The sequence below is a fragment of the Mastacembelus armatus genome, chromosome 18, assembly GCF_900324485.2.
Source record: "Mastacembelus armatus chromosome 18, fMasArm1.2, whole genome shotgun sequence".
Lineage (NCBI taxonomy): Eukaryota > Metazoa > Chordata > Actinopteri > Synbranchiformes > Mastacembelidae > Mastacembelus > Mastacembelus armatus.
In genome coordinates, this window is record NC_046650.1 from 7,168,099 (window position 1) to 7,180,363 (window position 12,265).

The following is a 12,265-nucleotide window of genomic DNA, read 5'->3' on the forward strand; positions in this document are numbered from 1 at the left end:
CTGATAGAGCTGCCACAACTGGCCAACATAATCTACATGTATAGTGTTCTGTTTACTGGTAGAGCTCAAAGTGAGCATGCAGGGTTTATGCATTTCCGCCTGTTTCTCATCTTTCCCTTTCCCTATGTTTTTGCTCCGTGTTGCTTGCTCTCTTGAAAACAGCAAGAAAGCCCAACAGACGGCACCCCGTTGTATCTATTTCTCTTTTTCTGCCGCTGTCTCTCACATGTGCAGAGCTCCTACTGTCACCCTTTCTGAAAATACGCCACGGAACATCCCAGGATGAGAAGAGTTGGGAGATATTTCCCTCCCTGCTGATCAGGAGTCTGAGGGGAGCAGGGGATGACTCAGAGGAGTGGGTGGTAGCATCACCACACATAGGACAAAAAGAGAGAATAAAGCTCCTGTTTCATTTGTTGTTCTCGGGAAAAGTGAATAAGAGGAAGAAAAATGTAAAATCACATATTGGACAAAATATGAGATGTCAGGAATAAAATAGTTGAGGGGGTGAGGAAGCAGAAACTAATGAGGAAGCATGAATGACAGAGGTGGAGCGGTGAGCAGAGAAGAAAGAGCAGAGGATGAAATTTTTGAATAGAAGCCGTCAGTGCAGAGACGCTTTCCCTCTGTTGCAAGAGAAGACAAGGGTAAACGAGGGGAACTGGCAGAAGTGAAAGAAGTTGACAGAGGGAGTGAGAGAAAACAACTGCAAACAATTGTAAGAGCATCTAGAGCAAATCCTGAAAGGGCTAAATGTGGACAGGGACAAAGAAAATGGATAAACAGTAAGACGAGGGTGAGGTTAAAAGCAGAAAAGTGAGCAAGAGACCAAAAAAAAAACAAATCTCAGAGTCCAGTCACTCCCTGACCACTAAAGGAGCAGGGACACTGATCTTCCTCTCTCCTCTAAACATGCTGTGTTACATCTAAAATCTAAAAAAAAACATGGATAACAGAATTAACATGTCAGTACCTGATATATCCAGTCTAATGTGCTCATTTCCCACGTGGCTTTCAGGCCTTATGTTAGGACATATTAGGGGGTGACACATTTGTCACACTGAAATAGAGAAGCTCTTTGAATCGAAAATTGGAAACAGTGCCATCGAATACTGACCTGCAACAGTAGATTACATCCAAAAACAGGTGTCAAGCACAGTAGCAATACGGCAGCGAAGGTTAGATGTGCAATAATGGATCCTAGAATTACAGCCTAATTTACGCACACAGTGTGTCTGAACTATTTTATGACCTACATTTTGTCACAAAACATTAAAGCTGCACTAATAAATGTTTACAATTGATCATGACTCCATGGTGTCACAGTGAATTATCCCAACGCCAAGCAGCAGACAGTTAGTGGATATAGCATTTAACAGCTAAAGAGCCAGATGTTTCATCAGATGTTAGGGACACAGCTCCTCCAAGCAAGATCAGAACTAGAAAGAGATGAAATACTGGACTTGTTGGACAGAAACACCGCTCCAAATAAAAACTCAGCTGAATATGCAAATAGAAAATGCAAAAAATTTTCAGTTTCAGCTGCGACCGAAGATTCAATCAGTGCATCTAATTGTTTCATGAGCGATGCCCAAAATTTGGTATCTGCCAGACTTCACTCCAGTAAATTGAGAACAGTACCAGTGGTCCCCTGCATTCAGCTGTGTGAAAGACACCTCTCATGTAGTTCAGTTGTTTGTTGTTTTCCTGACATTGCCATGGTAAGCAGTCCCATCAATTGTGTAGCTCAATAGCCAGGTTTCAAAGGTGAGGTGACAGTAATACTGCTGGAGGGATTCTTTTCCAACTGGGATGAAAAAGCATGTGTGCTCAGAAAGAAGCCAGGGGAACATTGGATAAAGGTATTCAGCAGAAGTCTCAGTTCTGCCCCTGACTGACAAGGTTTTCTCAGTGGCGAGAATGAACATCTTGGTCCCCGATTACTACATCTGAGCCGGTGAAAGGCAACACGAACAGAAGAGTCTTTAGAGATTGTATATGGACAGGATGGGAGAAAAACACCAGGGAGTGAGGAGGGAGGGTTCGTCACAGAGGTGAAGGGAGGTAATCAATGCCACTTCAAAAAATTTCCTTTTAGCAGCTGAATCAAGGGAAGACAAATGTGTGAATGACACTGCAAGAGTGAGGGCAGAGCTGAAGGAGAGAGCTGCCGAGTGGTAGAGATCTCACCGTTTTTAGTAAAAAATGTCTTTCAAGGTTTCACGAATGTTAAATTAAATTTAGCTTTCTCGTCTTCATAATAAAAATACACAGCCTTCACTTCTCCATGTTATTTCTAGCCTTTTTAATGCATTTTAGCATTACCCTGCTTTTAAGACTGCATACAAACCGTATAGTCAGTCAGACTCTGCAAGGCCAGGGCAAACGTTATGTTTTGAATGCAACTTTTGAGATGAAAAATAAAAGGGAAGTTTCTGAAAAAAGAGGCAAAAGTGGAAAAGGAAGGGAGCCAACAGAATAAAATGGATAGGGACAAGGACAGAGGGGCAAAGATGAAATGCCAAAATATATTTGAGTGAAATAATAAAAACAGGGGAAGGAATTTTAATATTAAAGCATGTGAATGGATGTGGATGTGGTGGCCCAAAGTGGGAGTGACAGGTAGAGGCACATTAAAATTATAGAAGAAAAAGAAGCTAAAAGGAGGAAGAGCTCAAGGAGGAGGAGGAAGGTTAATATATTTTTTTTTTCAAAAGAGACTGCCACAAAGGCAAAGAATATTTACTTTCAGCTAGGAGAGCAGAGGAGGAAAAAAATGAATGAAAGACAGCTAGAGCAAACGGCAAAACAACAAAGTGCCACAGAGCTGGCAGGTCAGGATGGAAATGCAGACCAGGAGCGAATGCAGTGAAGAAAGGATTGAATGAGAAGCCAGTAGAGGTGAAGGAGAGAGCAAATTAGATAGAAGGCTAAATTAAAGATTGTTCAGAGACAGAGGGGGGGGTGGGGGAGCGAGGAAACGATGCATGAAGGAGGCGGCTCAGTCCTCTTTGGTCTGGCACCTCTCTGGTTTGAGCATTGTTTCCCATCCTTTGAATCTCCCCTTTGTCTCCTGTCGTCTTTCTCATCTCTCTCTTCTCACGTCTGCTCCTTTAAACATGCTCTGCATAGCATGTCATTATCAAATTAACTCTGCTCCCTTGGCATAATAAACACACTATAGCAGCTGAGGCTGTCGGTGTCTGCTGTTTGTCAAAATTCAGCACATTTCCAATAAGCCGTAACTGGAGGCCATCGAAGTCTCACGTCTTGCTCTGTATCTGTCAGTAGTTGTGGCAACCAAAAATAGATCAAGAAGAAGATCTGGTTTCCCATATCATGTATTTAGATAAGGCAAATTATTATTTCCCTCTCTTCTACTCCAGTTCCTCGCTTTATCGATCTCCACCTTTGCTGCTACTCCCATCTCTCTCTTTCTCTTTGCTCATCTATTTTCAATCAATCTTTTTATCTACCTAGCTCCTGATATCACTCTGCTCCCATATCCCATGTCTCTATCTCTCCACGTCTATCTCCTCATCTCCTTTCTTTTTCTCTGTCAACTTCTCCACACCTGGCACTGTGTGGAGAAGTTGTGAAGTACTGACACACTGGCTTGATTTTATTTTTCCTTTATATGGCGTTGAGGAGGAGAAACATCTCCATCTTGTGCGTGTTTACTTCTGCTAAATTGACTCAAGCAGGTACAAAGTTGTGAATGCTTTGAAACAGTGCACGGATATCCTCAGAGACTCCCTTGACATCACATGCGCAGGTGCAGTAACTACCTTAGAGTGACACTGTTGTGCGTGCTCAGTCTGAGCAGTGTGTAACCATCAACCTTCATCATTAGCTGACAATTTGTAGTCATCATGCAAGCCTCATTTCCCCTGAGCCTTGTTAACCATAATTACAAACACAAAAAATAATTACATACTAGACAGACACAGCGATTACTGACTGGGTGGGCATGGACTCTATATGTTGAGCGTTCAGGATTGCATTTTAATTCCCAGTGTCCTGTCAGAACGTCACAGCATTACCTTCGCCACCGAGTATCGAGGGCGAGCGATAGAGGTACACGTCGGTTCGTTTAGCCCGCTCTGGGTTTGAGAGAGTCGGAGCTGTCAGGCCCATGGAACAGTGTAGTTAAAAATGGTAAAATGGCATTTCATCATCCAGGCAGTGGAACCTCTAAATGTAGCTGTGAAGGTTTTCTGCCACGTTGTTGAATTGAAGTGACAGAATAAAATGGCACTGCAGGAGTGCAGTCATATGATCACATGGTAACAGATTTTTTTTTTTTTTTTTTTTTTTTATCCTCTTGTATAAAACTTTACTTTGTTCACCTTGTTGACAGTTTCAGAGAATTAAACCTGAAATCTTGAACAATGTTGTTTTTAGGTACTTCCTTTAGTGTATTACTGCTCTCTTAGAAGAGTTATCTCCTTGCAGGCTACAATAATATAGTTAGTGTCAGCACTTATTAAGTCAGAGTTGAGCCTTGGCCAAGTTATAGAAGGTTTTATCATGTTTTAAAGGAGCCTTGGGATATTTTAGCAATGCATTTTATGTATTCAGCTGTTTTTTCTTTCTCTTTTTGTCTACTGTACTGTTTCAATGACTTTATCAAAAGAATTCAACGAATAGTTTCAGATTCTACGCTGGTGATAAGTCTGAATAGTTGCTATGGAAATATTGTTGGTTTATAATCACTTGATGTGATGATATTGATATGTTTGACTGTTGCAAAGCTGGTTGGAATTGAATTGTTTCTAGCATGGCACTGTCTGGCCTTGTTTTACAACTGGTCCAACTGGTTTTTAGTGCAGGAGGTGCTGAGTCCTGGTGCATCCTGAGTCAGCAGTTGCTCAGCACACTGCAGGGAAATGGATCATACCTCAGTCATAACTGCAAATGTCAGGAAGTTTGACCACAGGCAGGCGTGGCCTTTCTAGACGCGCACAGAAACGTGAAGGCCCCCCACTGCCACAAGGTTATTTTTTGCTCTGTGCACATTTGTTTGAAAAGTGAGTTTGCGTGTGGGTCTGTGTGCTCGCATGTTACTCAGCATTTTTTTAATTAGTCAAAGTAGGCCAAGGTTTTGCCATTGGCAAAGAAAGCAGAGGGAAGGGTGATGCTCTGCAGTGTATTGTTCTTGCCTCTCACTCTCTCTCACACACACACATATATGCACACTGATTCTCTCTTTCTCAAAGGTGTCTGTAGCACACACTCAACCCGGACATTAATGTGACCACTTATGAGGTTGAAATCAAATTGCCCTCTAACCTGATACTGAAGACACACACACACAGACATGTTGGTTTTACTAGAGTTGAGAGGACACTTATTAACATAATACACTCTGTAACACCTCACCCTAACCTTAGCCATCCCAACTAAACGCCTAACCTAAACCTAATTCTACTCTCAATGCTCAAACCAAGTTTTAACCCTCAATCAAGTGCACAGGTATGCACACACAAACCAGTTACCCAGTCTCATTTGTGGTTAGGTTTTTTTTTTTTCTTTTTCCTGTCTGGTAATAAATTATTCATTTTTTGTACTAGTGTGCTAAAAATAGCAACAGCACACACTGTGTTTGTATTCTGTCTCACAGACATTTGGAAACCAGCTCACTCAGGCACAGATGAACACAGGCCGTGCACACAGAGATAGCTAAACACAGTTATCTATGCCTTCCTTCACTTGTCTCCCTCTTTCCCTTGCTCATCATCATCTATTTGTCCATCTCTTGGCATGTCAGCATTCTCATACTGTGTTTCTCTCGCCCTCTCCCTACATCTTACACACACACATTTAGCAAAGTCTGCAAAGGGTGTGATAGAAAATGAAATCATGCAAGAGGAAGGGCGGATGAAAATATGGAGTGACATCGAGAGAAGTTGCACCGGAATATTAGACACTCACTCCAAACTTTGTTTCAGCTGCAGACTTTATTACCTGCACTTTGTAGTCTGCAGTATAGCTCTTTGTTTTGAGCAGCATTTTCAGTTGTGTTACACTAGGAGTTAGAGTTTAGTGTGAACATAAACCTTTTTACCTTTTCAGCAGTACAGTGTTACCTTCAATTGAGTCAAGAGTGCCATCTAACGCTAGTGACTACTAAAGTAACACCTACAAGTCGTGTCGCTATGTAAGTCGCAGGTCAAGCCAGAGGAGTAAAAAAAAAAAAAAAAAACACGACTTATATTCCAGAAAATACAGAAAATTAATTTGGATGTGTTGGTTCATGTTTTCCAATTTTATCATCTTTTTGTTTCTTTAAAAGTTAGTTAGCTATGATGTGGAGTGCTGCCGGATCATGTCTTTGCTTTGCAGCTAAAATTAGTATTTAACTGACCTGTAGGTACCTTGAAAGGGTCCTGTAATGTCTTACATTAGTGTCTGAAAGCAGCAGATATGGTTGATAATAGCAATGCCTCCGAATCATGATCCATTAGTTTGATAGCTTTTAGTTCCCGTCGTTTATTGTCACATCAGCACTCTTTCTTGTTCTGTGCTCCCATATCAGACTTGCTCTGGTACGTCTTTTTGTTCCCCTGTATCCTTTTGTCTCTGTAAATGCGTTTCCATCTGTTCCTGGAACTTTTGATCTGTCATTTGCTTCACTTTTACACATGTTTTTTTTTTCTTCTCATCCCATGCTTTCTCTGTTGTGTGCTGTTCATAATCACCTCAACAACGGTTACTTACTTTCTAATAAACTGACAAGTAAACAACTTTGTTATTGCCACACAGACATGAATGCACGGAAGCTTCTTTGACTTACAAGTTTGCCTTAAACTCCAAATGTTTTTATGAAGACTGAATCATTACTCATTACTCCATCCAAAAACAAACTGCTAGGTTTTTAGAAATGAATTCATATCAATGGCCCCACATTGCTAGTAAAATTGAAATGGCACTTAATTGTCCTAAAATCTGGCCCTGGCACGTGTTGATGTACTGAACTCCATTTGATGCAAAAACATTGGAAAAAATGCATGGAAAGTACATCTGTAAACACACATGCACACAAACGCAACACAGTCCTTATTTCTGTTAACAAGTCTGTGTCTGGTCCATACATGTTTTTTTGTTGTTTTTTTTTTTTTTTTTATTTATATCAAGTCCAGAGAACAATAGATTTTGCCAAAATGAAATAAAAATGGAAAGGAAACAACATTAATGGTTCAAATGATTATTTTTATAATTGGTTCTGTTTTGTAGGCATTTGTTTTTGTGTATCTGTGTTTTGGGGTGCGTGTGATTGCCAGTTTGTGTTTTGTGCTGTTTGCTTCTTCAGTATCTGTTTTGACCTTTATTTTTCTGCTTGACTATAATCAGCATTGTCTGTTTATCTGAAACAAAGAAAAAAATCACATTTTTATATGTTGTATGTTGTATTTTGACCCAAACATTATTCCCCAGAAAACTTTGAAAAACAGAAACACATGGTGCGACAAGTAACATCATCATATATATATATATATATATTTTCTATATATATGTACTTTCAAGTTTTCTCTTTTCATTTTTTTCTCTATCATAGAGGTTTTTAAGAGTCTCTGTGATCTGTGTCAGTGGATCAGTCATCACATTTTTCAAAGTCTTCCAATGAAGAGTTTATATCGTCAGTGATCTCTGTATTGGTTCTGTCATTTTAAAAAAAAAAAACAAAAAAAAAAAACGTCTTCCTTTCTGAAAACATTCACTATCTGGAAGTGAGTCCATGTGCCACAGAGGACACTGAAGTCACAAAAAGAATGGAATTGATTCCGCCTTAAGGGTTGCTGCTGTCTGACCATGCTACATTGCTGGAAATAGTGATTTTAATTTGGTTTTGGTAAAAATGTCTTTAAACATTTCACTTTTACTCAGTGTAGATATAACAGTGAACCTCTAATATATATATATTTTAGATGTATTTCTTTTATAGCATGTCCAGAGAGCACTAAACCTTTTCATGGATAAAGTCTAGTTGACTGGATTGCCCCTCACAAACATTCATATACAGTATATGTGCGCACACAGATACATACAGACCTGTCTGAAAGTGTTGCTACCTTTACACCTGACTGAAAACATGATGATGGTCCTGTGACCACAGTTGGTAATATTATTATAACCATGTTATTATCAGAATTTGCTAGGATCCAGTGTTGAACAGAGAATATTGAATATCAGTTACTTTTCTTAGTTTCAGTTTATTTCCGCAAAAAAAGGAGACCAACACTTTTAGCCACATCTGTATCCCCATCCTGCTCCTCATCCACCAATGCATGCACACCTATGCATCCATTAGTATTTTTCATCTGTTTGGTCCATTATCATCCGAAATCCAATACTGTCTTCCAGAAACGCAGGCATTCACAAGTTCCATCATACACTGTTGTCTCCTTTATTTTGTAATCCATATAGATTCCATTGTAATCCCAGTGTATTTCTCTTGTCCATGCTCCACTCGCTCTTTCCAGCCCGTATCGATTGATCATGTCCAATGCACCCAGCTCTGTATTTATGCTCCCATAATCCGGAGGCACAGCAAGCCAAAATCAGTGTCCAGCCGCAGAGGACACACAGAAGTCACATTCATTATGTTTTGGAAAAGAGTTTCAAAATGGTCATCACTGTTGCAGTCAAAAAACAAGATAACAAAGCAGGATTTGTCATCCACATCTTTTTTTTTTTCTTTTCTTTTTTTTTTCTTTTATATACGATTGTATTTTGGTCTGAGAAGAGTATTTTTCATGTATTGTGTTGTTGTTTTTGATCCAGTGCTCTGGCAGCTGGGGCCCTGGAGAGGTGAAGCGTTAGCAAGAGTCTGGTTCTATTAGTGTTAGGTTTTACTGAGATCCACGCTGAGCTCATGCCATCTCTGTTGCTGCTATATAACCTTTATTCTGCTGCTCTATTTTTCACCCTTTGATTACATCTCTACATCTCCGTGTCACTATATATACCCCTCTCAGTGCCTGCTCTCATAGCTGCCACACTTTGTCTAGATCTTTGACTTCTTTTGTGTTACAACTTTCTCGTCTATTAGACTGTTTTTACTGATACAACTGGAGCTTAGGCTTGAGTATTAAATATTAAAAGACCATTTCAAAAGTGTTTTTTTTTTTTCTTTCCACATCTCACCTTCTTTTCCAATCATCTGTCTTCAGGTCAGCGGTAGAGCCTAATAAAAATCTTCACTTCCAGGTTCACTTTCCCCTCTCTCAATTTTTCTTGACTTCTCCCAGGGTGAATCAAGGAGCTACACAAGTGAGACTCAAGTAAATTTTACTCCTCTCCCTTTCTCTGAACTCACAACCTTCCCTTCTTCATCTGCAGTCACTTCGGCTTCCCTCACCTACTCCTTTGATTTCTCCCTGGGCTCCACCTCTATGCCCTCCTCAAATCAAGATCCCATTCAGGCTGTCCTATCCCTCCTTAACTTTTTGTTCTTCTATCCCCTACACAACACTTTCCTCCAGTTCTTCAGCACTCCTTCCGTCCTTCCCCTTTTCTCTTCCCCTGTCTTTTAAGCTGCTCACTTTCCCAGTACTGATACCAGTGTTCGAGTTGGAGTTGGTGGTGTTATAAGCGTGGATGTATCCCCGTTGCACCTCGCAGTGTGCTCCGAAGCCCCCGCCACTTTCAGCCTCATCGCTGGTGGTTGATGTTGTGCTTGTTGTTGAGGCGCATTGCACTAGCATTCCATGAAGAGACTGGCTTCGCCTTGTCCAGATAACACTCAGTCGCTTGGCGTAACTGACAGCACCATAACGCTTGGCAACGGTGGCTGCAGCATCAGTCGCAAGGGCGACAGAGGAACCCATATCCAGGGAGTGTCGCCGTTTGCTAACGGTCCCACAGGCAGGACTTAGTGGGGATAGAGGGCTCTGATAAGCTTGTGAGGAGTTCCATTTGTCCCTGCTTCGGGGAGTGATTCTCCAGTCCACCAAGTCAGAGTCTCTAAGGGGTGCAGCCAGAGAGAAACTGGCACGATTGGTCAGTTCTCTCTCCAGACGTGGTTTTGGGCGATCTCTGGAGTGTGACTGACGGGGCAGGGTAGATGGAGGGGAAGGGGAGTAGTAGAGGGGAGTTCTGTCACTTTCAGTGGTGTATGGTGGTACCTTATCCAGCTTTCTCTGCCTCACCACCAGTGCCATCTCACCTCCTGCCCCTGTTGTCGTAGAAACTAACCCCCCAGCTGAGAGAAACTGCTCCAGGCTGACTTTAGGTTTTGGCCTGGGCTTTGGGGGGAGTTTTGGAGGCAGAGAGGAAGCAGAATCAGCTGTTTCCTTCTCCTTGTCTTTGTCTTTCTCATTGTCCTTCTCCGCTCCTCTCTTGGAGGGCAGACCATTGGGCAGGATCACCATCATCATGTCCCCAGAACCATTTGATTGGTAGCACCCACTACCATTTCCCCCTTTGTCGCCACCCCCTACACCACCACCTTGACAGCAGGCCCCGCCTCCTGCCTCAGCATTGCTGCTGTGACATATGATGTGGTCGCCATGATTACAAACACGGTGGCGAACCATGAGTGCCACGGTGAACACAAGTAGGGTGACCACGACAACGCCGCCAACCAATATGGTCAGTGTCCCACCTAGGAAGTGGGCTTGGAGAGAGCGGCATGCTGGGTAAACATCCTTGGTGGAGAACGTGGTACAGCCTAAGACTTTTGTTGCCGCTAATGATGTTATAGCATCATCAAAAATAGCCAACACGCACAGGTTGTAGTCCACACCTGAAACCAGGTTCTTCAGCAGGAAACGGTCACTAGTCGATGGTAGAATTCTATAAAGGAACAAAACAAAAAACAAAGTAGAGGTCAGGTAAATAAACAACACGCTGTGCAAAGGATGTGTAGTAAAATGTAAATTATCTGCAGTCGATTGAAGGCTAAATATTGTGGAACAAGAAAGAAAGAGTTGAATATTGGAAAAGAAAGGGGTGTTGACAGCATGGCTAGAAACATTGCAGGAGTGGCTACTGCAGCAGGGAGAGAGAGAGGGAAAATGAGGCTATTGATGGAGAGTGTGCCCAGGGAACATGAAAAGAGAACTGTCTGCTCATTTGGAGTTCAGGGGTGTGTGTGTATGTGTGCAGGCTCTTACTTGAATCCCTGCAAAAAGCAAACGTCAAACCATTTTGTGGGGCCTCACATGAGGCCATTTTAGGTTCCGCGGTCATGGTTCCATGACAGTAAAACTGGGATGTTTTGTGCTGTATTTGGAAACAAATGTGTCGATGTGTTGCTATCACAAGCGAGGATGTGTTTTGTTGTCGTTTGACTGCTAATGTGTTCTCTGTGTGTGTCTGTAATGAATGAGTGCTTGCGTGGGATAATAAAGAGAGAAGTGCTTTGAATGTGTCCTCATTTTAAGTGTTCGAGCAGCCATTGAAGCTAACAAACGGGGAAGAGGTGAACAATACAGAGACAGAGACGGGGGGGAAAACAGTGTAGAGGTAGTGATGAGAACAGAGGGGCACAGGTATACACAAGTTGCATGAGTGTGTGTGTGTGCCTTTATGACCTGCTAGAATAAAATTCAGTACTTTCATGTCAGTGGGTTCCTGTATGTAACATGCTAGGGTAAAGTGTGTGTGTGGGAGACTGTAGCACAGCTCAAGTGTTTGTCACTGATGGGTATAAATTTGCCCTCTGCTGTCCATCCCTCTTGTGTGTGTGTGTGTGTGTTTGTGCTGCTATTCTGAAGATTTGATTTATTTTTTTTTTCTCTTTCCTCTCCTGCATTAGCTCTCCCTTTTCCTGTTTTTCTCTCCCTTTTCCTTGCCCACATCCAAAGGGTTATTTGTTTTGTCTGCTAAATGTTCCAGCTCCTGAGAGAGTTGAGCTAAAAATCTCATGTTGCGTGACTGAGACCCTGGAGGAGCCACTGCAGAAGACCCGTAACCTTGGTCTGCTTTCACTGCATTTAAAATGAAGAGATCAATGAAGGCAGCAACTTCTTTTTTTTTTTCCTAAATTTGGAATTAGGTGTAATTAGCTGCTGTTACATAAGCATTCTTAATAAAATCAGTGCAATTGACAATTCTCACACAGAAACAAACACGACGATGAGTTCGGTGTCATGAATAATAACTGTAAAACAAAAGAGGTGCTTACTCAAGGCAAGCTACAGCCAGACATATGCATTGGGTTTGCACTCTGTTAAGTAGGGATGGAAACTGCTTTTTATTGCTTTCTCAAGACTTAAGAATTACCTGAGCAAATACCCAGGACATTAACCATTGTCCAAGT

The 12,265-nt window shown here is 41.7% G+C and overlaps 2 protein-coding genes across 4 annotated transcripts in view; one reads left to right on the forward strand and one right to left on the reverse strand.

The window, feature by feature from the left end:
• Positions 1–12,265, forward strand: part of pcxb (pyruvate carboxylase b) — a 236,621-nt gene that overhangs the window by 124,455 nt on the left and 99,901 nt on the right. The window lies entirely within an intron of this gene.
• The window catches only part of LOC113142555 (leucine-rich repeat and fibronectin type-III domain-containing protein 4), a 34,144-nt gene continuing 31,343 nt past the window's right edge, over positions 9,465–12,265 (reverse strand). Inside the window, exon 7 of the mRNA XM_026327596.1 lies at positions 9,465–10,797. Coding sequence (XP_026183381.1) covers positions 9,465–10,797 — 1,333 coding nt within the window. The remainder of the gene's footprint in view (positions 10,798–12,265) is intronic.